The following is a 27301-nucleotide window of genomic DNA, read 5'->3' as shown; positions in this document are numbered from 1 at the left end:
TTAAAACTTGAGGATGCGATTATTTCCAAAGTCAACAACCACGATGACCCCGTCGGGCGTCACGCCGACGCCGGAGGGGCGGTCCATCTGTCCGAAGCCGCTCCCCTGCGTGCCGAATTTGCACAAGAAGTTCCCGTTGGGTTCGAACACTTGCACCCGGTGGTTGCGGGAGTCGGCCACGATGATGCGGTTCTCCTGGTCCACAGCGACGCCCTGGGGCCGCAGGAACTGCCCGTCCCCGGTGCCTTCGGAGCCCAGGAAGCGGGCCGACTGGCAGTCCGGCCGGATGACCAGGAGCCGGTGGTTGTTGAAGTCGGTCACCACCAGGTGGTCCTCGTGGTTGAAGGCCACGCCTCTGGGAGAGTCAAAGTGTTTCCACAGGGCGCCCTCGAAGCCGTACTTGTTGAGGAAAGAGCCGTCGGGGCCGAAGAGCTGCACGCGGTGGTTCCTGGTGTCCGAGACCAGGATCTTACCCTCGGAGTTGACGGCCACGTCCCAGGGGTAGTTGAACTGCCCGTTCTTGGTGCCCTTTTCCCCGAACTTCAGCAGGAACTGGCCCTCAAAAGTAAACACCTGTCAGACAAAGCAAATGTTTACATCCGCAGCAGAGGGAGTAAGCCCGAGGAGCTATGCGTTTACATACGTGTGCGTGTGTGTGTGTGTGTGTGTGGTCAAGCTAACTAAGCATACTTCTTTTTTTCTTCTTTTTCTCCTGCAACTTTCCTGCACAAAAAGCTGCAGGAAAGTTGCACGATAAAAAAAAAAAAAAAAAAAAGTACGCTTAGTTAGCTTATGATAGAATTTCAACAATCCTAATCCTGAGTATGTATAAAAATGTGTTGTTTTTCGTACCTGCACGCGGTGATTGTCCTTGTCAGCCACAATGATTCGTCTCTGACTGTCGCACGCAACCCCCGCCGGACGATCAAACTGACCGGGGCGAGAACCCAGAGAGCCAAACTTATGGTGGAAGGCACCGCAAGGCTTGAATATCTGAACAGGGGAGTGAGGAAAAAACAATTAAAAAACCAACAACAATCCTGTAAAGCTCTCTCTTTAACCAGCTACACAACAGTTCAACTTAAAACTGTTGTGTAGATTTTACAGCCTTCTGCAAACACTCTAATGTACACACAGCTAGTCGCTTCACCGCCAAAGACGTACACACACGCGTGAGAATCACTTAATGTAGTCCATTTGTTCTATTAAATACAGAGCTGGTTTTCCATTTCCAGCGTTTCATCACTAAAACAACCTTTTAGTGACGAGACATCGCAGTAATGATGGTGTACGAAAGTGTGTGTGTGTGTGTGGCTTCAACATTCAAACACAAAGTTTGCCACGCAGACTCTCTGCTATGTAAACATGTCGACACAAAAATCAACAGTGTGAAGTTGGTGAGTGAATGATGAGTGGATGATAAACGACATACAACCACTCTAAATGCAATTTGAGTTCAGATATCTGCAGTGTTTAGTAGAGACGGACCGAAATGCAGGAGAGAATACAGAAAGAAAGAAAGGAGGGACAGAGCTCGAGATCTCCTTCTTTACTTTACTGACATTTAAAGCTGCCGTTGGAAACTTAATTTTTCATCATATTTTCTTAACCGTCTCTAATAATCCCAACAGAAATACAGTAAGACAGTTTCATCTACAGCAAAACGGTATTCACTGAAATAAACCCACGAAAAAATGAACCAACCAGAGCCGAGGAGTTTAGTTTTTTTGTGACTTCGCCGCCATTTTGAAAACACTCGACGACGCAAAACCAAGCCACGCCCACCAGCCTCATCTTACTTTACACTAAACAGTTCACTAAAATAAATATATATGAACATTTGAGGTGAGAAATATGCATCACACTGACATCATCTGTATTCATATTGCCTCAGCGCTGCCTCGTTGGATCGGCGGTCAGTAACCGACAGCCGCGTTAAGAGATTCCTCGGCTCTGATTGGTTGTTTTTATGCTGCCTCCATTGTTTTTTGCTAAAACAGACAAGCGAAAGGGAGACGCTCTACCTGTATGCGGTTGTTGCTGCGGTCGGCCACCACCACGTATCCCTCCTTGTCCACGCTGATGCCCCAGGGTCGACACAGCTGGCCGTCTCCCTCGCCCTCGCACCCGAAGGACGCCACCTGGTTGCCCAGGGCGCCGTAGCTCCGCCTCGATTTCACCATCACCTTGAAGGGGCTGCCCTGGATGTGCTGGTTGCACACCAATGCCGACACCAGGTGCTCACCCTCGCATTTGGGCAGGTAGCCCACGGTGTACGAGCCGTTCTGGTGGTCCGTGACCTCGGCGGCCGACAGGTTTCCGTCCGGGACCGACATGACGATCGCGGACACCGAGTCCCCGCCGGAGAGGCGCGGCTCGCCGTCGTGGTCGTATCCGATCACGGTGAAGGAGGCGGGTTTGCCGCGAAGCGCCGTTTTTAAACCCTCGCCGTGGGCTTTGGTGACCGGGGCGAAGGCGCCGCTGCTGATGAGGCCCATGGACTGGACGGCTATGCACAGAGCCTGTAGGGGCAACACGTTCTTTTAATGATTCAAAGGTTTACTTGTTAGCTTAGCATAGTGGTTCTCAAACTTTTTCTGTCACGCCTTTTCATGCCCCACCGCCCCAACAAATTTGTAACAAAATGGTCCAACTTTTGTGACTTCTCCATCTGTGCTTTTTCAACTAATAGAATAAAGAAAATTTAAATACCCTTCAAGTAAACCAGATTGCTCCATCAGACAAAAACTAATAACATCTGCAATCACTTTGTTAGAACAATGCAAATTAAGTTCTATCTGTGCAAAAAATAACTAATATTTGGCAAACAAAATGACATACTGTGGCTGCAAATAACCTGTTTCGCACTGAATATATTTTCAAGATAACAATAACGTTCAACCTGTGAAAAAAACTAAATGAGTGCAGACGTGTGATAAATCCTTTTTTTTATTATTATAATATGCATCCCCACTAGAGGGTCGCGCCCCACAGTTTGAAAACCACTGGCTTAGCATAACTATGAGTTCATCATGTTAAAACCCATCCAAACGTGCTCATGCTCCAGGATCTACAGCGGCCCCATCACCTACCTGGTCTGGAGGCGTGAACATGAAGCGGTCGTCCTCTTGCGCCTGCAGCAGGCCCCTCAGCGCCTTGAGTTCCTGGATTTGGGTGAGCATTCGCTCCCTGGCCAGCAGCACGTCGAGGTGGCGGCCCTCGTCCAGCACCTGGCTGACGGCGGCGATGGTGCTGTCCAGCTTGGTCAGACTCTGGTGCAGTTTCTCCACCTGCAGGTACAGAGACTTGGCCTTCACCTTACGGATCTTCTCCACCTGGAAGGAGACAGGAGTTCAGAATGTTGATGTATATTTTATAGTTCAAGCAGCAGAGCGAGCACATGACCGAGGCACTTTATTGAACTGTATAATTACACGTTTTTTTGTTGTAAAAGATGTTTAATCTGCACGGGTCAGGGTTCAACACTAACCCGTGGCCACAAAAAGATTCATCTCGAGGATGAGTCTCGATGTGTTTACGTCTTAACTGAGGGTGAAAAAAGCGCCAGCAGCAGTTTTATGTCATTGTTTCTCCCGTGGCCACCAGCGCCGCTTGGAAAGTGCCGCAGTGGACGAGGAACGGCTGATTCGTGAAGTCGAACATGAGGAGTTATCTCCACAATTCCTCATTTCACTACAGAGACCTGAACAAGGCGGCAGCTGGCTGGAGAAGCAGATAACAACCCGAGACTTTATTGATGTGCAAAATTATCTTTTACATTGACGAACAATGTATTTGTTATTCATTGCACGATTTAAATAATATTAAAAACAATTACATGACAACAAAAAGGTTTCGAAGATTTAATACAACGTTAGGGCTCCACATTAATGTTACCCAGACTTAGATAAATGTTTTGAGTTGTAGTTTCCCCTCATTCACATTTGCAAGTAAAATTGAACGTTGCATGAAACAAGTCTCCCGGCGCGCACACACACACACACACACACACACACACACACACACACACACACACACACACACACACACACACACACACACACACACACACACACACACACACACCAGCCCACAGGATGGCAGCAAAGTGCTGAAAAGCTAAGTCTGTCACATATTAAGCAAGAAGAAGAAGAAGCTTTTGATCCCGAGTGTCGATATTAAAGAGTCTCGTAGAGAGCAAGTTAAGTGAAGAGACGTTACAAGAATAGATGGATTATAAAATTTATTTGATGTGGACATAAGGTTAATTGCATTAATGATTCCTGTGGTAAACATCACATTTATTCCTGTATAATAAAAGGAATATGGATATTTATTGCTCCAGATTATTTATGTGGATTTCATTGAGCAGAAATTCAACCCGAGGGAATTAATTGCTGCTAAAACAGATAAAGACTTTTAATATTTTAATTTGGATGCAATACGCATACAATTCATTAATTACAATTAATTAAATATTATTAGAGTGGTAAATATTTTGGTAAAGAGTGCACTCGAGGTGAAATATTGTGAGATTTCGTCTTAAATACTCAAATCTCCACAACTGTCGAAAACAGTAGAACCTTCTGAGGGTGCTGCTGTTTATTGAAGTAGATGTGAACGCTGCAAACATGAGTTATTAGTTTTATGTTCCATCTCATATTATGCATCCTACGTCTTCCATTTCATTTTGATCTCGTCTTTACTTTTACAAAAAGTTTGTTACCATTAATTATGGCATTCATGGTCATCATTATTATTACTATGAGTTATATTAAAACTCCAAGAAGGCTGCTTTTAGTCAACTTTGCGTCACAGATAACATTTCTCAAGAGACTGTTGCACGTTTCTTTCTTCTTGCCTGAACAACAATACATAAAGAAACTAAGAAACCGGAGTGCGGCACCACATACAGAGCAGAGCGGACCATTCAAAGAGATACCTGGTCTGGGGCTGACAAAGCGGGAAGAAAGGGTACGATAGCATTACTGATTTATTCAGCTTATTGTGGAAAAAAAACAAACGAACGTGACCGTCACTTAACCACGAATCATTTCTGTTACCGTGAGAAGCCGGATGAAGTTACAGCCTAGTCAGCGGGATTAAAAGCCTTAAAGAGGGTGGCAGAATCGGAGAAGCGCGGATCGGCCTCTTACTTACCGTCGCCTAACAAAAAGAGTATCACACAATAGCCTGACTGCCTCTATGGTGGGGAGGACTTCTGATAGAAGGGAGGAACTATGAAAGAAACAAAGAGTCCCAAAGTGAGGGCTCTTTTGTTAATCCCTGGCACAAGTGGAACTTCAATTTGCATCTGAGAGACTCGAGTTACACTTTATAGTCACCGAGAACAAAGACTCGCGTTAGGCTTCCTAATGACATCTAGTTTGAGTTCCTTCCTCGGCTGAAAAACACTCGCTGGAAGTGTCGGTACGTATTTCACAGAGCAAAGATCCCGAGAGACTTTGATGTCGTTTGATCTCGCGGCTACTTAGTAGTTTAAAAACCGTCGCACGACACATTCACGGCACGAGCCGCGGCACCACCGTCAGAACCGGGCGTCCAATACATTGAGTATATTTCAGGGGTAAACGTTCTGCACTCACAACACTGATATCGCACGACGGCAGTGTGTCACTTTTATGGCGCTGAAATGACCTCAAACTTAGTATATTGGACAAAAGGGCGGACAGATTACGCTCTACAGAATGTGCATTCAATCATTCATTCATGAACTCTTTTAGTCTGGAAGTACACAACTCCTCGGAGACAAACATGCCGTCTTCAAATTACTTGTTTTGTATGATTAACAGTCCAAATGACTTGAAGCTGCAGTTGGCAAGTTAAAAATAACTTATTATTTTATCAAATTTGCTCAAACTGATACTATATCCTGATAGTATTAAGTGAGACAGATCATTTGTGCCTCTTTTTTTAGTGCTCTTAATGGCATTTGCAAGATTCCAACGCGCCCCGAGGAACAAAAAAACCCACCAATCAGAGCCGAGGAGTCTCTAACGCAGCCGTCAATCACGGCTTGTGAAGCTCGGGAAGTCCGATCAAACGATCAAATATGAATCTATATTATGTGCCTGCATTCAAACAAGTTTATTGAAACATTTCAGTGGTTTCGCTGTAAAATGAGAATGTTTCGAGTCGAGCCAAAGCCTCTCAACCTCCCCCAGTTAAAGTCGCAGCTTTAAATGACTAATAAATTGCTGCAGATACGACTGGAATTGTCTACGACATTTGTCAAACAATAGTAAGCAAACTTGAATTCCCACAACTTAGCTACACACTGACACAGTACGGGCAAAGCTTCAGTCAGTTTGCAAGAAACAAAAGAAAAGACAGAAACTCAGTGGTGCGTGTGCGTGTGCGTGTGTGTGTGTGTGTGTGTGTGCAGGGTGTGGGACGCTCCGGTTGCCTCTAATGACTTTATCAGGTCAGGGATAAGGCGCGAGTCCTGTAGTGGTGTAAAAAAAGGATTAAAGAGGGAACACGGGTAAGTGAAAACCTCCTTTGTGACACTTTGACCTGCACACACAAGAGCCACAAGATCTGAGGGAGTAAGACGCAGGTCAGTTTTTACAACGTCACCGAGCCGGCTCTCAGGAGAGGAGAGCAGAAACGAGAGTCCGGCAGACCGGCGGGCGTTGAGGTAAATCATCGGTTATGTTCCGTCAGGTTCTGAGCAACACATCTGTGCATGAATGCACGCACTTTACTATCTGGTTTCAGCTGTTTGATTGTGGTGCGTTTTATGTGTGTGTGTGTCGCGCATCGAGTACAGTCTCCTTTTCATGTGGTTACTCATTTATTAGGGTGAGGGATTTTGGAAACACATTTCAGCCGGGTGGGAGGGAGGGGCCTCTTTCTTTCACGGGTTCTCTGGGTAACCGTAAACCAGGGAGGCCCTTGCGGAGGATTCCCAAAAACGCGGGCAGCGGGCCAAACTGCCGGGTTAACAACTGGCCCCTCGGATTTGTTTAGCTTTAACAATACAAATTAAATCAGCCCTGACAACACACTACATGCTCTGTAGCAGCGTGCGGAGCTTAAAGAACAACGGTGTTACTCGCGATAAATAAACAATAATCAAGTGCACTCGGTTCTGCTGCGTTCAGTGGAACCGCTCAGTGTGGGACTTGACACTGATGACGGTGAAGGGAGAGCTCACCTTCCACAGCAGTTCACACTCCCTCTCCTCCAGCGCTTTCTTGTGTCGGAGCACGAGGGCCTTCACCTCCGTCTGCACCACCTTGGCTTTGATCTCCACCTGCTCCGCCATGGCCTGGACCTTCTCCATGCTCAGCTGAGGAAAACAAAAAACACAATCAGGTGGTCAGAGTGGAGGACGATACACGACGCAGGATAGTCTCTCGAGTGACCGGACAGGAATGTCTAAATGCTCAAACACACGCCCGGTCGCTCGGTTTTATTACTCAGATGGGACACAGAAACAGGATGCAGACGACCAGGAAACGCACACATAAAATAAAAAGGAGGACACTGACGGTGACATCTTCCTGGCAAGTGAATGCACAAACACCTGCTCAGTTTCTGTGATTCCATTTCTCTCTCACGCATTGCGGCTCATTCAGAAGGGAAAAGGAAACCTGGGTCAGGAATAGGAAGTCACTTCACTCTGCACAAAATGGAGCAACTTCCTGCTGTGCTGAACCCTCAGTCCTGATATTTGAAGGCACTACGCTGTGCGGTATGGGACCTTATGAAATGTGTGGATAGGATTGATGAATTCAATATCTGGAAGCAAATCTTTATTTTAAAGCTACTACGAGGAACTTTGTGTTGATTTTGTCGGCCCCTGTGGACAAAAGCGGTAATGTTTCTGAGCACCAGAGTCCCTTTAGAAAAACACTAATTTTATCCGGCAGTCTGCCTCAGGCACCCCGGCCCCGGTTCTCCCGCGTCTCCCTCCCCCCCAGTGGGCCCAGCTTTACAGCCGGGGCCTCCAGCAGCAGGGTGTTGGTGTCGGCTCCCAGCGGGGAACCGACACCAGGCGGCAAAGGCGACGCTCCTGGGCTGGTCGCTGCTGGAGTCTGAGCCGAAAAGCATGACATTTTGACAGAATTTGCACCGAATCCAACTCGGTGGCACCGAAGACGAGCATGAAGCATGATTATTATTCTTTATGAAAATAGATCTTCTCGGTGACGGTCTCGTTTAGTTGAGACCGTTTCATCAGTTAAAAACTCCTCACAAGGACTTGAATTATCTTCATTTTTTTACTTTAGACTATATTTAATTTTGGCAAAGTTCTTTATTACTGTTCGCTACATTTGTTATGGGGGGAAAAACAATTAAAATGTGTTTAGAATACGTTTAATTACCAGAAATGTTTACACAAACGAGGAATTTTTCTTGCCGGAAGGTTCGTAACATTAGAACTACGGTATTTGTATTTAAAAAAAATATGGTTTTGGTATCCAAAATATAGAGTATAGAGTGTATATATATATATAAATAAATAAAATAGTGAATACGTATGACCTGAACAAGTTGCCTCTTAACTATGCAGATAGAAAGCAGGGCTTCTTCCGTACACTGAATGAGGACACAACGTTTCTTAATTGCCGTGATAACTACAGGCACTGAGAAGCGACTGTATGGCTTACTTAAGGGCTTGAGCTTTTACAACCCACAATTTGGGGTCTAAATGCCCGTTTCTCCCTTTGTCTCCTCCCTTCCCCCCGCTGCGTTTTATCTGGCTTTTCCTCTGGCATTCTCTGTGAGGTCATGGGGTGAACCGGACCTCACAGGGACGAAGGGGAGGTGGGATAAGGCCTTTCTTTGTGATATCGGCCGCCGAGATCAAAAGGTCACCTAAACCTCTACGGGTCATGATCTGCAACCCCTGTCTTGAGACGCATACCGCCTCCTCCCCACGCTCCCCCGCTACACCGCTGCAAGAACAAAGCCCCGGCAGCAGGACTCTTTTCTCTTTCGTCTGGCCATTTGAGGTGGGCAGCTAAAGAGTCAAATAAATCAGGCCCCCAGAGGGGGAACAGCAGGGAGGCAACCCTGGAAGAATCGGGGGAGTGTTATCAATACATCGTGAGGAAGGAGGCAGGGTAAAATATAAAGCCACCGCCTTTCTCCAGTGGTCTTTATGTAGTCCTTTAAATAAACTTATGCAATTGTCATTCTATTCATTTGTTTGTATCCATTATTGCTCTACTTTGTCCTCTTTCCCTCCCTCACTCTTTTTCACACTTAATTTTTCTGTCCCCCCGGCGTCTTGGTCTCACACAATCTCCGTCTCCATCTCTGCGTCTCCATCTGATCCCTTTTACGTCTTTCCCTTAAACATTCCCAGAAGAGCACAGCTTGGGACACAAAGAGGGTCAAACTGACCAATCAGGCCACGGAGAGAAGGAGCTCTGGCCAACCCAGGAGGTCACGAGCCCGGGGGTCGGAGGTCAGGGAAGATAATGTGTGTGGAGTGGGCGGAAATTTCCTACCTCAGGGAACAGGAGCGCGCGTGTGTGTGTGCGTGTGCGTGTGTGTGTGCGTGGACACATTATCTGGCTTCAGCATTTATCCCCCATGGTGACCTGGGACAAAATGGACAAACCTGTGATGTACTGCCAGATGGTAGGTGGTGTTGCTTATGCGGCGCAGATCCGGGTGCTTTTTCATTTAAATAAATAATTGGAGTTGTTTTTTCACACTGGTCAATAATGTGTTTTTGTGGCGCCTGTTTTTGAATCTTTACTACATGGCTTCTGGCATTTGACGGAGCAGAACCGTGTTGTGATATCTTGGAACTTGAAGAACACCCAGTGACACAAGGACCCAACCATCAACGCACAAAGCGTGACAAAAGGTCAAGCGCCGCTGAGGAGATACTGCACGGCACATTAGACAACAGTGTGAGGGACCGATGCGCCTTCATGACGTTCACCTCAGTATGAAACTAAATATTGTTAATTCAATACATCCAGTGACAACGGTACATGTTTAAAGCTTTACTTTAAAGCCAACAACAACGGTTACTTGACATCTGTTCCTCTAGAAGCAAACTGAATATGCGCACTCAACTAAATACTTAACAAATATCAGGTCAAAAATTTGAATTTGTCCTACAACAGACACCTGCAGCTACTTTGTGTTTCGGATGTTAACCTCCACTAAACAACCCTGAACTCATCTCGACGTCACCCAGACGAGCTGCATGCGAGAACTCAAACGCTCGGACCAGAATCAGTGGACTTTACTCCGCCAGCGCCACAGAACCAAGATTTGCAACTTGTTGATAAACCGGGGAAAAAAAAAAAAAACACACCCGAGGATGAAGAAGAGAGGTCATTGGCACCATGGCAGCAGATGAAAATGTGACATTTAGAAGGCCGAGGAGATTATAGCCGAGGAACCGTAAGAGACAAACCGGTTTCCGTGACGAGTTCTGATGAACAATTAATTCTATTGGCCTCATTCATTCATTCAAAGCAGTGCCTTCAGCTCAAAAGGTGCAAAAAGTCACAACTGTTATGTGTTGCTACCAAACATCCTTCCTTCATGTGTCATTGTATGAATTGGAATCTACAGGGGTTATAGGAAGCTGCCATCCAATCTATAACTACGTATTTGAAGACCGTGTGTATGTGTTGGTGAGAGTAAGAGGTGGAGGGACTGAGTGATTGGATGGTTTAGTGCCAGAAAAGGGGGGAGCAAAGTGTTCCACTTCTAGGTAGTTTTCCTTTCTCTGAAATCCTTTAAATACCTCATCCCCCCCCCCATCCTCCTCCCCTTTGACCTTCAGCCCTGCCCCCGGCAGACCTCACCCCATGTGACCCCCCTCCCCCTTCAGGGCCAGCTGGACACCTTTAACCTCTGGCTTCCCAGCAGCCCAGGACTGGTCACTCTCAAACACATTCAAGCTGATCATCTCTGTGCTGAAGGAGAGGCTGGAGAGACGCAGCTGCTCTCCTCCGCTTCTCCTCGGCCTCTCCGGGAGACGGGTTTTCAATTTAAATTCAACGAGGTCCAGTTAGGGAGAATTTCCTCGCGCAAAGGTCCGGATCATTACAATAATGTCTCATTTGCGGCATCATTTAGTGCCATATATATTGAAATTGTGTCAATGTCTGTATGTGGGCAACAGCTGGCTGTCAAATTAAATAAATAAAGTTAAATTAAACGATATGTAAACAATGTTTGTTATAACAGATTTCAAATTGAACTGGATTAATTATATACAATACATACTCTATACAATAAATTAATGATGTCTCTCTCATTTCAAGTAAAATAAAGGCCGGGGAAAGCTAAAATCTTAAATATCTGACTCTTACAATAAATGAACTGAATTGTCCTGCAGCTTTAAATTCAGTTCATTCAGCTGTGAAGTGATGTCAAACAAAAGAGCCAAGATTATTTTATACATCTTCTAAACAGAGAAATGTGTGGTTATTAAACTTACTTGTTTCATCTCATCTCTCCTCTCCGTTTACATTGTTGGGCAGTGAATTAAAGTGTTAGGATTCTGATCACATTGGGCTCTTAGGTTTATTTTTATATGTCTTCATTTCGGATGAGAGTCGGTACGTTTGCTCAAAAGAGTTGTGCTTTGTCTCGTAGTGGAGCTTCACATTTAATAATCGTCACGGTCTCTAAACATACGAAACACACTGGTTTTGAACTGGTTGTGGGAATAATAAACATAAGAAGACCCATTCTTCTGGTTAAAATGTCCACGCTTCTCTTTTTGGAGAACTCCAGGTGAAATAACTTCCGACTGACGTAGTTTTCCCAACGGCCGGGTCTCCTTCCCGTCTGTGTGTGTGTGTGAATATTGCACTCGCTTATCGGAATACACATATTTGATTGGCCGAGTGGCATCAAGAGAGATGATTTACGATGCGTGCAATTGGCCGGTGAGTTTCCTGTCACAGAAGGCTAGAAAAGCTGCGCCGGTTCAAATAGAAGCGCTCCGTGAAAATATAATAATTCTCAATTATATATCGTTATATGTCCAGAGACTACGGCATCTGGTTCGATTTAGTGTGATATAATATATCCAGCCATGTTCTCGTAAATGGATTATAGTCAGATTTTTCTTTTGCACAAAACCCTACTGCTGCACTAAAGAATAAATCGCTCGAGGCCGTTTTCCTTTCCATCCCCCGAGAAGGTGCGTGTCTGGTTTCCCGTCTCACCTGCACAGCCTGACGTCCCTGTTGTGCATCCGCCAGCAGCTGGATGGTGATGGCCCTGCAGTCCTGTACGGCGTCTTGCATGTAAACGAAGGTGTGTCCCATGTGACGGCCGACGCTGCACTCCCGACAGATCGGCACCGAGCAGGATTCACAGAAGAACAGAAACACCTGAGAAAACAGGGGGTAGAGGGACAAATCAGTTTTATGTTCAAAATAATACAAACGCAGCCCACAGATCTGAAGGTGACGGCTACATCAAAGCCATACTCTCCAATTGACAAACTTAGAACTTGAACGCAAATACAACTGATCAATCATTTACAATCGTCTCAGCGCTAGTGTGAGAAAACTAGGTTAAAAATAGCGCTTCTGGTGGTAGCTATGAAGTATTACAATGAGTTTACAGTTTAAAAGGTCAAGCCAAAGAAGTAACACTGAATGTATTACGCAAGTATATTAATGAATAACACTGTAATGGATGAGTTCAGCAGATATAAGTATCTGAAGGTAAAGTAGAGAACACACTCAGGAATTTAAGGTGCAATAAAAAGGGGGATGCAGAATGAAACCGGACCGTAAGGACCGTCTGAAGAGGAGCAAGAAGAGGAGGCTTTCTATCTTGACAAAATTTGAGGTTTTCTGAGGATTGACGGCTTTTCTTGCGGACTATAGACAACGCTAATCTGTATGATTGGATGGATTTAGGGCCCAGTTCCTCGGAATATTCTTTGTCGTACTTCAATCTGTAATTGTGTTTGCTATACTTTTTATATAAATCATTTTTATTAGAACTGGAATCATCGATTCGGATTTTCTTGACGCCCCTCTTGACTCGCCTCACAGAAGGCCGGAGACCCCACACTAGCAGAGAAGGAAGTTACAGAGCTCGTTTGACCTGCTGCCTGTCCGTGTCGTTGGAATAAAACATCGTAAAAACATCACAAGAACCTACTGCCTGCCCAAAAACCCACAGGACCCGCTATCCCACATTCAGCGGCTGCAGAAGCCGACGCTTGCTAGCAAGTGGATTAACTAAACCGTTTCGGGAAGCGAGCGCGGATTAAAAAGCTGCAGGTCTCGGATCGTCCCATTTCCTGATTTGGAAAAATTCTTGCATTCATGCGCTTTACAACAAGTTTGCCGATTTTGAGTTGTGCATTTTAACCCCACTTGAACACATTTTTCCGACAACAATGCAGCAAACCGAGGCGAGAGCACAACCTCCCGCAGAGGGAAACAACTGTTGTTTATGTTGACCCGACGTTATCAGCAGATGTGTTTTCTTGTTGACAATGTGATCGTGAACAGGCTGCTGCTGCTGCTTTCACCCCTGTTCTGATATTGATCTGCGGCCGTGTGATAATGTGGGCAGTCAGTGGTTTTATAAAGCGGAAAACAAAGATGAAGGTCACTAACCCCTCTATGGAAAGAGGGCGCTCTGTGAAAGCTAATGTGTTTCACCGTTTGACTCTGGCTGACAACGAAATGAACCAGCAGGATGAAAGCATTAATCAGTCTCTCTCTTTCTCTCTCAGCTAATTAATGAGAAAAGACCATGAATGATAAACACGTTGCCGATAAGCATGCGTTACCAGGGAGGCTCTCGCTGACAAAACACAGGGCCAGAAGAAGCACAGAGAGGGCCACCAAAACTAGATCCCTACTCCTTCTGAACACAAAGGTACGTCACACTTCTCAAGCCATTTATTACTGGAACTACATTGGCAAGTCTCCAGCTGTTGTTGAGATTTCCGCCTGGTCGTTTGTGTGTGAGCTTCCTGACGACGAATACGGCTTGAAATATATACCCATGTATGCCATAGTACACTCTTAACTTAGAAGAGATGCTTGGTGTGTGTGTCTCTTAATTTGTCAAATAAAGTAAAAGAAGCTCTGATCACGGTCGACAAAAAAAAAAAAAAAAAAAAAGTCCCTTGGGGTTAGAAGGAAAGACAAAATGTAATTGAACCTTTGTTGCTCAAACCTAAGCTTCACTTTAAACCGCTTGTCTGAATGCTGATTGTTTGTAATGGAAGGCTAATGAAATATGCACTAGCCTTCATATCCCAAAGAGACACCAGATTATTGGCCTCGTATAGCAGGAGACCTGAGTGGTCGGGGAGGGGCCTGCAATCAATCCATCAATAATGGCTGTTCCCCCCAGGGAGCGTCATAATCTAATGACACACACCTCCCCCTTTATCTGACTTCCTCCTCTTTTCTGCCTTCTCCTTAAACTGCCCTTGCATCCTGTTTCTTCTGGTCCTTTTCTTTCCGTCCCTCTCTTTTCCGTCCGCTGCACCCGCCCCGTCACTCAATGCCCCTCGCTCCTCCCAGCCCATCCCACCCCCGTCGACATCTCCTAAATTCCGGAGGGACGCGACACACAAAAGCAAGGAATGCAGCTGGGCTCGAGTGGAGGAGGAGGAAGATGGCGACAGACGATGATGAACACAGGGAGTTTAGGGTGAGGGACAGGCAGATTGATGAGGCAAAGACAGGATGGATTGTTGGGAGCGATTGAGCCGTACTCTCTATCTGCGGACCCCGTGGTTCGTCAAATGAAGCCGATCCGATATTGGGAAAGAAAAAGAAAATTGACTTACTCGCCATCTGCGATGCCGATAGGTCGAGTGCCTGCGGTTCATTAGAGGAGCCCGATTCCCCTGATCCTAAAGAGCCATCTCGCTACGATGAATGCGTATTCATCTACTGGTGGCTCGACAGATCGGCCTTTTAAATGACGGCCAACGAGACCCCGACCATCGGGTCGGCCTCGCCGATCAATCGGATTCTTCTGCAAACATGGACAGACGTTTTGATATCGTGAAATGAAGCCTCTTCGGCTGACTTCAATGCTCGTGCTACTAAACACGGCGGGCTCTTGTATTTAAAACCATCACGTCTGTTGGGCCCTGGAGGACGGATCCCTTTTACTTCCTGGAAGGGTTCTTCCATTTAATCCCGTCATTAAAATGTGTTTGGGGAGTTTTTCCACAACCGAACCAAATCGTACGGACAGAGGATGTCTATTTTATTGCCCTTAAGGCAAATTTGTAATCTCTGATATTGGGCTACTAAACATAATTGCCCCGACTTGAGCCTCGGGCAACGCTAATGGGAAATGTTAGTCAGTTGAATTCCACACAACCTGCCCATTGTTGTGGTGTAATAAAATGGGCTTTTACTCAAAAGGTTTGCAGTAACAATTTCCCTGCGCAAACGATCTGGGTCACAGTGAACCACGCCCTGAGATCTGGCTGCAAATATTGACAACTATCTACATTTTTATTTTAGCGGTTCAAGTCTTCTACATCCCCCTCATAGAGGGACGATCTCCCACCGCTGGATGAGAATTATTGGAAGTTCTTCCTGGAAAAACGTTAACAGCCTTTTTAACACAATAAAAGCATGTTCCCCGTTTCTACCATTTAAAAGTCGTCTCGTCTCCCGCTAGTTGCGAAAACATGCAAAAACTCGTCGCCCCGACAACCGTAACGATAACCGACATCAGCCATCTGGCGAGAGTTTCACAACTTGTGGGTTGACCTTTAAAAACAGCTCGCCATCTGATCAACTCGAATGTGTTGAATGTTAAACGTCTCCTCGGTTTGCAATGTTTTCAGCGGCGTGTCATAGACGTGATTTCCGTAAGATTTGTGTACATGCACTGGTGTGTGTGTGTGTGTGTGCGCTTGCTTTTATTAATGTATATGAGAATTAAAGTCATAAATGTTCATTTGAACCTCCATACGACCAATTAGATTATATATGGACCATTCAGAAATCAATGCCATTTTATGACTGTTATCTCCGGTTTACAGCCCACGTTTGTCTGTGGAAACGTGGCACAATGAAAATAAAAAAACACAACAGAAGAGCAGACGCCCGTTATTGAAAACACTGGAATCTTATTTCACAGAGCCAGATCATATGACATAATGGCTGCAACAGGCTTCTGATATCCTAAAGGCTATCTGCCGCTGATGAGCCGTCGACAGCTCAACGGTCTCCCACTCAAAACACACACATCGTGGATTACATAACACCCCCAGCCTCTTGGACCACCGCTCAATATTATTGACTCACACAGGATACCGGCTCTTCCCAGAGGTCTTCAAGGAAGGATGCTTCCCCTCCTCCTCCTCGTCTTCATCCTCCCTCTAAAAAACCCATCATGCCCGAGCTTTGAGTGTACTCAACCCGTGAGAGGCCAACGTGCAATACAGTTACACACGAGCCAAAAATACAGCTGTGCTGCCTTCACACATGCGACGGTACCGGAGCAGACCCAGGAATGTCACGGCTGGACACGCCGGATCACCTCACGCATGCCAGAACGCACCAGGAAGGGGAGCGATAGGCGTGGTGTCGTGCTAAACAAAGTTGTAAATTCCACAGAGAACGGCCTGGAGGGGGGAGGCTTTCAGGAGGAGCGGTGACTCACCCACAGAGCGTCTCAGACATCAACACGTCGCACGCTCTCACAACACATACAAGCCAACGCACACGCTGAAGTGGGGAGTAAGAAAGGTAGACTTGATGTGCGCTGGGTGGTTTGGGAGCAAACATGTCACCATTGGTTATAAAAGCTCAGAGCGGCAGCGCTCGGCCATTAAGGGAAGTGAGTCATTGTATTTCATTAGTGCACCGGATGGTTCTCATTCTCTCTCTCTCTCCGTCTGTCTGTCCATTACACTCCTCGATTATTAATTTACGCTTCCATGTCCGGGGCGTTTGAAAATGTCTCGTCACAAACCAAAGAGACGTTTTCCCAAAAATATTTAAGGGCTGTTTTTGTGATCGTTTTGTTTGTTTTTGCAGATATTAGAAACCATTCAAATGACGCTGGAGACACTTAGTCGATTAGAAAAGAGATCAATAACAATTTTGATAATCCATTTGCCGATTTAATCAATTTTATTTCATTGCACACTGTTTATACCTTTGGGTTTTTGGAGCGATAGAAAATATTGATATATTCTAAAAAATAAATGACAAATTAAAATCAATAATGAAAACACTTGTCAGTTGCAGCAGCCATAGATTCCAGTATAGACTAATGTGCTAGTTCTGAAAAACACTGATCGTGGATTAGTAATTCAACGCTCAACACAACAGTAGAACGGTTAATAAATGATGGAAAGGGGCCCTCAGGTACAATTATTTCACGGGTAATTTTAAACTACACAGTACCAGACACACACACACACACACACACGCCCCACAAAAGGACGGGGACATTAGAAATCCGTTTCAGTAACATAATACACACTCACATTCTAATCTGAGGAGGAAAACAACGCTAGAATAAATGCACGATGGCCGTGAGCCTGTGGCCCCCCTCCCCCGTTATGCTCTCCCTCCCCGGTAGGCACTGGGAACTGGGGGAGAGGGCACGAGCTCCACTAGCCAGTAAAAATCCCTGCATGCGGCGCTCTGCCGACGTGCAGAACGTGCAGAGTGGGGGAAGGGACACGTTGGTGTAATGTCACACTGTGGTGCCAGAGGAAAAAACAACACCGGGGCTGCTCTGGGAACGGAGAGCATTTTATCTCAAAGAACTGTTCACCGACAGAGAGGTGCTCGGGACCATCTGCAGTGGTCACGGCCAACTAGTTTGTGTCTTACTATAATGATTATTTTATATGTAAATGTCATTTGCGAGAAATAATAAATGCATTTCCTCAGTAGTTTGTCACACATGAGTACTTTGCAAACTCAATATTAAACTGGAAATTAATTACTGAATGTAACATTGTTTTATCATGGTTATAATAGCAATGATTTTCAAATTCATTATCATTTTTAATGCACAAGCAATACAACATGTAATAAATAAAATGTGCCACTTCATAAAATCTGTTATAGTGGCCGAAGTAAGCAAGAACGGTGTGAGCTTTCTTTTTTATTTTTTAAGATGAGCTGACTGGTTCCTCTGGGATTTAATTTTTTCCAGCAGCAGTGTGCAGGAAAGGTTAGTGGGGATATGATCTGTCAAAATAATATTATTTTAACCCAGAGAAACAAAAACGTTTTCAGTTCAAACTGGAAAAAGTGTCTCATCCATTCAAAAGAAAATCTTCAAAGGAAACCAACTGGTTACATTTTATTATTTGCATGAATTCTTGAAATAGACCTTTTGTTTTTTTCCAAGACGTAGGGATTAACCATGTTGACAGTAAACTGTTTTCATAATCCTTAATGCCGTAGGCCTGTGTGCTCTTTACTATTGAAAGGTGTGAAAACCAACAAACACACACACAGGTTGTCTAGAAGCTGTTGACAGACATCAGTGTGTTCAGCAGCTTGAGACAAACGTGTAATAAAGGAGTTTCCTATTGAGAAAAGGACAAACTCTGTATGTTTAACTTTATTTTAAACATTCATTCATCAGAGTAGATTCCTGCGTGCGCTTTAGGATTTATTCCCACTGATTTAATGGGATGTACAATTACACCCGATGGAAACTCCACACACAAAAATGAGGTGTTCAGTAAAAAACAGTCGACATAAGATACAAATGTGAGCTCTCTTTTTACAACAAAAATACAACAAATCCCAGCTATTTTTAAAAGACTAAATGCTTTGTTTGTCCTCTGGTCAGAGATTAGCATCCTAAACTATGTGGAACTTGTGTGTGTTTGGGGAAAGTCATGTCAGGTAAGACTTCCCGGCATTTGAGAAATTTGATGACGACCGCATAACTCAGTCAGTACGGCTTAGGCACGAACCCCAAAATGTCTTCCACCAGCGGAGAAAACCGTCACAGCGCCTCAACAACAAGCTTTTCCTCTCTGAATTATCCTTCTGCGGGTTGAGAACTATGGAGAAAGATTAGCAAAGTTTACTTATGAAGGGACAAATAGAGTGCGTCCAGGATGGATAATCTGTGGAAGACCCAATCCCAACATTCCCAGCAATCCCGGGAGCACCATCTGCCAGACAAAGCTCCTTTTATGGAACTCACGTTCGCCAACTCTAATCTTTTCCAAACCGCCTCCATATCTTGCTCACATGGAGTTTTTCCCCCTCTGTTCCCTCCATCACTCTCCTCTCAGTGCCGTTTTCCTTCCTCCGCCTCCTCGTCATCCTCCTCCTCCGCCCCGCCCTCTCGTGGAAACCTCTGTTGGCTTGTAGCCGCACACACACACACACAGAAACACATGCCTGCCGATGTTTTGAAACTCTGCCAGATACGAGGCGGAGGGGCGGTGGCCGTAAACCGGCGATTTGATTGGACGGCGACCAGAGCGAAAACAAACCACAGTCAGCTGGCCTCCTCAGCCAGCGAGCATGTGACCCACTGTTGTGTGCTTCATACTTGAGCAAGAAAAAAGAAAGAAAAAAAAAAGAAAGAAAAAGGAAGTGAACGGGTGGGAGAGATAAAAACAAACGGGAAAGAAAAAGAAAAAAAAGGTGAAGAAGGGAAAGTAGGAGAAATGCATGGGGGAGAGGTCACAGCAGTGTGTGAACGAAATGTGGAGCAGCTGAGATGCAGCACATTGCCGCCTGTATGCAGTCGGCTATTCTTGGTTACTGAGACATTAGTGAGCATAACAAACGCTTCCCTTCACCACACGCTCAAGTCAAACCCTCAATGTGGTCTCGACTGCTCAGTTATGTCAACAAAACGCCCCCATATGCCATGTTTAGTCCAAAAACGGTATGTTAAAAAGACGCTTTGTTTGCGAGACAGACGTCGCACACGTACCGTTTACGACCGGCATCCCAACCTGGCAGCCTAAAGAGCGTGACCTTTTGCAGGGAGCGGCCTGGTTTACGACACAAGGAAGCGGAAACGTCAACACAAGCAAATTCACGTCGCATCTAAAATTACCTGAAAAAAAGGTGAAGACGGATGTGGGTCTTCAAATGAATCTGCTGTTGAACAGACGTGCATCTAGGTTTTCCCGGACGTTCAGATCAAGCCAGTTGAGTTTGAACAGTTCATCAAAACACTGGTTTCAAAAGACCCCAAACATGTTATCCTCCATCCAGGTGATCAGGAGTGATCACCGACAAATAAACTGCTGTGTACGTTCACTGCTACACCGTTAGTTTACTTAATTCACCGCCACACACACACACACACACACACACACACACACACACACACACACACACACACACACACACACACACACACACACACACACACACACACAGCTCGGGTCTGCGGCTGCATGAGTCCACAACCTTGTGCGTTATTATTGTGGCTGCCAAGTAACGGATGATTGATTTTACCCATTTGTGCATCTGGGGCGGGTGGGGGTTATCGCTGCAGCAGGGCACTTCAACCACGGCACTCCATGCACGCGAGGGAGTGGCACTAATCTTGTTGGTTAACGGTTAATGATTGGTTAACCGAGGTCGGCCGACAGTCAGAGGGGAAAAAAATAAATAAGTTAGCATCCTTCATGCTTGCACATACTTGAGTGATGACAGTGCGTTGCGTTGGAGCCACGTTCAACCGCTCTGCAGGACGATGTTGTGCGCGGCCACGTCGTATCAGTGCAGCAACCAGATGTTAAGGTTCCATTTGAACAACAGAAAACAGTCAGCCCGAAAAAGGCAGAGCTAAAACTTATGGGGTTCTTTAACTACAGCAACGGCTGACAAACAAGCGTATTAAAAAAAAAAAAAAAAAAAAAAAAAAAAAACACTCAAGGTGGACAAAATGCGGCTGGAAGCTGTGCAATGTCCCCCAAATAGGGTCGAGAGTTTTAACGTCAAATGTGTTAACTGCGCAATCCCGTTGAGTGAGGTCAAATAATGGCCAATTAAAACCCCATTTGTGCCCAACCACTGAGGAGGAAGTAGCAGGTTCCAGCTCCTGAATGGGTTTTAAATCCTGTTGTCAAAGGGAATGTGATAAATGCCTCCCTTTCTATCCATTAAATTTATATGGCCCAAAGTCCTCAAATGGACATCAAAGCCAGGACACACACACACAAACACACACTCCCCCTTTAGCCTACATGAAACACATTCACAACACACAGGAAACAGGGAATGCGCTCTAATTACTGGGCACATGTTGTGCATTAAAACCCTGGAAGTACAACTTCATATAATCCAACTCTGCTGGCTGTGTGGAAACGCACACAAACACAAACACACACACACACACACACACACACACACACACACACACACTAAAATCCTCTTCAGAGGATAACGACGTACAGATGGGAGATGCTCTCAGAAAAGGAAAACGCTGCTGCGCTCACACTGGATACTTCCAGGAGTGATGAAGCCTAATCACTTGGCCCTCCACGGCCAACAGCTGCTAAATCATGTTGAGGAGACTTTCTGCATCTATAATGTCCATTGTCTCTGACAAAGAGCAGGCAGAGCGCGTTGATGAGAAAGGCAGGAGTCGACAGAGGAAATACCCAGAGAGAGAAAGAGAGGGAAGGGGAAAAGAGAACCCAGGAGGTATAAACTCAAGTTACAGGAATTCCTCTGGCCTTGTATCAGCTTCAGCGTTGGGTTAGGTTTCCTTACAAACATTCTCAGCTCCTGAGCTCCAGAGAGGGGGAGTAAAGCTGGCGATCACAAAGCCAGCCAAGCCTTCGTTTTTGTGTATGTGTGTTTTTTTGTTTTAAGTGATCGTCTTCCGCCTACAGAACCAGAAAGAGCTGTAAAGCGAAGCAAAAAGTAGAAACGTGTGACAAACCACAAAATAAAAATCCCCGGACCTCCCACTGCAAGGCTGAGCATCAGGCGGTCTTCAACGCTGGAGCAAAACGGTCCTCGAGGAGATACGCCAGCATTGGCAGGCTGTCAAACTGATTAGTTCGACTTCGCCTCATTCTTATGAACACAATGCATTGTGGGCGCTCATTGCCCAGCAACCACTTTCTGTCCGCTCTCAGTCTGCTTCAGACCACACCCTACAACCTAACTTTATAAAAGACTGTGTGTGTGTGTGTGTGTGTGTGTGTGTGTGTGTGTGTGTGTGTGTGTGTGTGTGTGTGTGTGTGTGTGTGACACTGTGTGAGTGTGTGTGGCGGAGAAGCCACGCACAAGCACAGCCAGGCGCGTAGTCATGGCGACAGCAAATTTCATCCGAAGCGCAGATGGATTACGTGGGATTATCATGACATTAGCAGACTGCGCAGATTGAGCTGCGTATGTATTCGTACGTGGGAGGGCTGACATCACAGCAAGCAGAGGGCACTCCTTTGATGTAATCCAATTTTCCATTTCAACAACACACAGTGTTTCAGAGAAACAACTGAGATTTATGCCGTTTAAGTAGGGCGACACATTCAGTCATGTGTGCAAAAAGCCTTTATATTTGTATCAGCGGGGAGTCGATTTACTTCGGAGCCTGATCTTCAAAACTGAAAGTCCCTCACTTCATTTGGGAATCAATGAGGTTTTACAATTTATTTATTTATATATACATATTTTTTTTTTTCCCATAAAGATGAAGAGTGTACATTAACGAGGGGTTAACTCAATATAACTGATGTATTTGTGTGCACAGAATTGGGAGAAAACTCAAGCCAAAGTAAATAAATGTGATCACTCCATAAGAAGAAAGATTCTCTCTCTCTCCATACAGTTGATGAAGTTAAACATGAAGTCAGAGATTTTGTTCTTTGTGTTTTCTTTTGTTCTTCTAATGGCAAGGTCTTCTATCGATTCCCAAAAAACGATGGAAGCGTTGTGAACGAGCTTCCTCCTTTTACTCAGAAACCAAACGTTGGCTGTTATTATTATTAATTAATTATCTTCCTAAAACTCCAAATTGAGGGTTTAAAGAAGGGGAGTTGTACATTGACTGTGAAGCCCTTTTGAGGCATATTTGTAACCGAGCCGCTCCAAAAAGAAAAACCGCACAAAAGCACAACTTTGAATATTGTGTTTACTGAGTTTCTCGGTAATAAAGGCATTCAGCACGTAAAAAGGCATTCAAAAATGACAAATTTACCGAGGAAGTCATCGTAGAATCAGACCCAAACAACCGATTAATCCAGCCCTTTAAGTAAAATATTACTGACGCAACGCTAGGGCCGACACAACGCACAGCTGTATCATGTAGGGGTCAACAGTCAGATAGCATTAGCTTCAACGCCGTCGGACACGGCTAATTTGTCACCATTACCAGAAGCTGCAGCACAGAGCCATTAACGGCGTCAGTTCTTCTGTCAGATGTCATTTTACACCGTCAGGATTGACTTACAGTTGGTCATTAAAAAAGGCCCTTTTTCCATGCAGACATTTTGGACTTGGCAGGAAAAGCACAGATGTAGCCAATAACATTAATTACGGTTCCGTCATACATTTAACAAAAGGTGCATACCTGACGTTATTAATTACACCCGTGACCATAGCCTCAGACTATGCGTGTTTGTGGGCCTACTAAGTCCTCGTAAAGGGCGGTCCGGTCATTTCATTGACCCTTTTTACTGTTTTATTCTCGTAGCCCTTTTAGGCCCAGGGGACTGAACACCTCCACAATAACAACACCTTGTTTAGCAGTAACCATCGTCACTACCAATCTCCCGGGAGAGGAGGAATTCCTCGACAGGCTCACATAACACAGCGAGCAAGCGAGGGCTCTCGTAGTGGGACGAGGGCCCGACGCACCACGGCGACCTCCGAGAAGCAGCCCAGACAAAACCACGACCTGCGCCTTCTGTCAAGAGTTGCACCTAAATACACATTAAAAAGGCTTTCGGCTAGCCCAGAGAGCCGAAAACAACACGGAACCAGCGGCTTTTGCGCGACTGGAAATCAGATTTTAAAAAAAAATGGGATGAAATGCACTGCAACAGTCCAAGAGAAATAATGCTTTTGATGCATCTAACAAACTACTTCTTGGAGCAAAAGGCCTCAGTTGTCATCTCTAGAAACCAGCTCCGACAATGGTTGGAGCTTTGCTTGTAATGTAAAACGTAGCATCGGAATGTAGCATTAGCAGTGGTGTGTAGGACTAGTTTGCACATGTGTGGTACCGATCAGGGGGGGATGTACGGACCGGGCAGCGAGTGGCGCGTGTCCTTGTGTGGCGTAAATGATACATGACATCTGAATTTTTGGTTGGATCGGAGGCGTTTCCGACACTGGTGTCAGTGCCTGACAACACAGAGTTTGAGGAAATAGAAGCGTTAAAAAGGCTCAAATGGTTGCTCAGGGCCTTCAACTACAACAAAATCAAAATGTGTTAGTCGTTGTTCTGAAGAGCGTCAATCGAAGCCGAGTGAAAAGGTGGCCTTCATAGGAGGCGGAGGAAACGCAATATCGTTCTAATACGGGAATAACGATGCTTATTTTTCCTCTCCTGAAGTCATAATGTTGCCCTCTGTTGTTCACGAGAGAAGTTAAAACCCCCCTTGGCTCCGTCCTCACCCATGCTTTGCTGAAGTGGGTGCGATTGACGGATCAGCGGTTTCAGAGAGTTGGAGAAAAGGTCCGACACAGGAGCAAACGGGCTCCAACACAAACTAAGATTGAAGTAAATCTGCATTGGAGAAGCAAACCAGGGTTTTAACAGAAGATAATAAATACGTTTCACTTGACAGTCATCAAATATGAAAAAGCCAAAGTGGGTCTTTTCCAACAGAGCGACTGCGTATACAAGGAACCATTTTTATTATATGATGGATGTGGAGCCGGGTGACGGACAATGACTCTTGCTTGCTCAGTGCTCATAGGTAAAGAAAGACTAGCCTTCTCCTGTGTCGCTCCCTCCCCCAGTGAGTGAGTGAGTGAGTGAGTGAGGCATTACTGGGGAATGAAGCCCTTACTGGAAAACTGTGCTCACCTATTTACTGGCAATGGGGGAAGGCAGGGGCAGAAAGTTAATTGGAAATGTGAACTGGGCTCTTGTGACCGTACATGTTTTGAAAACCGTTTACCGATATCGCAGCGTTTGTATTCAGCTCATTTTAACAAACGCTTTTACTCGCTTTGCTTTTTTAACTGCCGACTTGTTGAACGTGTAAGATGGCTTTAACTCTTGCGAGAGTACGACATGATTTGATTAATTGAATCCTTAGTGTGCAACGTTAAAGGTACCGCGTGATCTCGGCTTACCAGACCACACTTTTGTGATCCAACAATGCTCTTCTCCGGCAGGAGGGAGAACTTCCTTGAGCTCCTCAACAGAAACCAGAAGTGGTACAAACTGATATCTCCAGAGACCCCCTACCAATGCTATTTGTTATTCTTCCTGGCCATATGACTGAACTCAAGAAAAAGCCGGTTTCCCGTTTTACAGGCCTTTGTAGTTTTACTATGCCCAGATCACATGGTCCCAAAAAAAGAGAAGGAGGAAAAAAAAGCCCTTTGGGCCCCGAGTTCCGATTTGTCTTTCCCATTATCAGAGAGAACCTCGATCTCCATAATATGTACACGGAGCGGACGGGACTTCCAACAGTCATAGAAACATGTGTGCAGTTACTACGGGGGCCTCTCTGCCCTGAATGGATGGTGTGGTACAGATTAACCAGACTCTGCATGTGTCTATGCTTATAAGTGTGTGTGTGTGTGTGTGTGTGTGTGTGTGTGTGTGTGTGTGTGTGTGTGTGTACACACGCAGGGTCTCTGTGTGTAAATCCAGCTCAGCACACGTGCCTGTTCGTCTCCGGGGAACTAGGTGAAGAGCCACTCAGCTCCCTTTGAACCTAAGGCCATATGGCCCCCAGTATGGTTCTATACTACACACATAGCCCGATTACACTATAGGAGTGTGTGTGTGTAATACATCTAATAACCCTGTAAATGATAAGAAAAGAATACTGAGCATTTCTGGCGACACTCAAATAGGTCGCCATCCCTTTCTACAAAAGGTATAGCACCTTTTGTAGAAAGGGATGGCGACCTATTTGGAGCGTCTCAATTCCAGCTCCACTCACCTCATTGTCATGGTGTTGGCAGAAGCTCATTTGGTCCTGGAACAGGGACAACAGGGCAAAGTTGTTCTGCAGAGACTGGGCGAGGGACACCGACACCCCCGGCTGGCCCGGGTTGCTGTTGACGTTGACCCGGCCCAGGTGGAGGTTCTCCCCCAGGCGCTCGATGAAGTGGTCCTTGGTCAGCCGCACCCTCTGGTGGGCCCGCACACAGTTGTCGCACAGGTACTCCTGGCAGTCCAGGCAGTGGGAGGTGGCCGGGTTCTCCTCATCGCAGGAGCTGCACTGGGGCTCTCCCAGGTGGCCGGGGAGCAGGAGGCCCCCGTGAGGGTGATGGAAGCCAGAGGAGCCTCCGCCTAAGCCGCCCCGGTGGTGGTGCTGCTGCTGCTGGTGGTGATTGTTGTTGTGGTGGTGGTGGTGGTGGTGGTGGCCATTCTTGTTCTGAATCTGCTCCTCAGAGCTCACCACCACGTCCAGCAGGTTGCTGAAGAGGAAGTTGGAGGAAGGCAGGGAGTCCACTCCGGCCTCGGAGATGCACACCTTCTGGTCGCAGGTGGGGCACCGCAGCTTCAGCGGGTCCCCGGGGCTGCGCTGGCCCTCGAGGCACTGCCTGCAGAAGGCGTGGAGGCAGGGCAGGACGTGGAGCCTCCTGGTGGTCTGGCTGGAGGAGGATGAGGTGTGCGAGGAAGACGACGAGGTGGAGGAGCTGGAGGAAATGGGAGCGGAGGAGCCGCACAGCTCCTTGCAGAGCGGGCAGGTCTGCAGGTCCGAGTCCGGGAAGGAAGCCATCTGCACCGAAACACAGGCTTACAGCTTACAGCAGCGATGGAGTCGAGGTATTTATTGGGGGACTCATTGGCCCGTTGAGTTGTGTAGAAAATAAAGTTGTATTTGAGGTAGATTCATGAGGTATTAAAGTCAGTTAAACAGTGAAAACTGTGTATTATACAACTCTGACCAGACGAGGTAGGCAGTTCTTCAAAAGGTTATTTATGAGGTCACTAAAAAAAACAATACTTATGCAGTTGAGATCATATCACAGTTGCTGTAAGGCGTGGGTGAAGCATCCGCGTCACTCTTTTCGAATAAGACCAGCGAGATCACAGTGGGCAAAGCGGACGAGAGGAGGAAGAAGAAAGTGTCCGTTGGTGCTTCGTTCAGGCTCGTAAAATAAACCCGAAACTGGAGTGACACTGGATCGAAGTGCTCGGGGCTCCGTCTCTCCTCCCCCACCGACTCGGCAACATG

At 46.0% G+C, this 27301-nt stretch overlaps 1 protein-coding gene across 1 annotated transcript; it reads right to left on the bottom strand.

Annotated features, from left to right (window-relative positions):
• On the bottom strand, positions 1-26842 carry trim71 (tripartite motif containing 71, E3 ubiquitin protein ligase; the record flags this gene model as incomplete). Its single annotated transcript, XM_079232376.1, has 7 exons — positions 1-573; positions 853-993; positions 2025-2522; positions 3093-3335; positions 7181-7315; positions 12183-12350; positions 26057-26842. The coding sequence occupies 7 exons, from the start codon at positions 26840-26842 to the stop codon at positions 1-3; spliced, it is 2544 nt and encodes an 847-aa protein (XP_079088502.1).
• Positions 26843-27301: the final 459 nt, after the last annotated feature.

The sequence above is a fragment of the Taurulus bubalis genome, assembly GCF_910589615.1.
Source record: "Taurulus bubalis genome assembly, chromosome: 16".
Classification (NCBI taxonomy): domain Eukaryota; kingdom Metazoa; phylum Chordata; class Actinopteri; order Perciformes; family Cottidae; genus Taurulus; species Taurulus bubalis.
The sequence above is the reverse complement of the archived record's forward strand: the minus strand, read 5'-3'. Positions and strand labels throughout refer to the sequence as shown.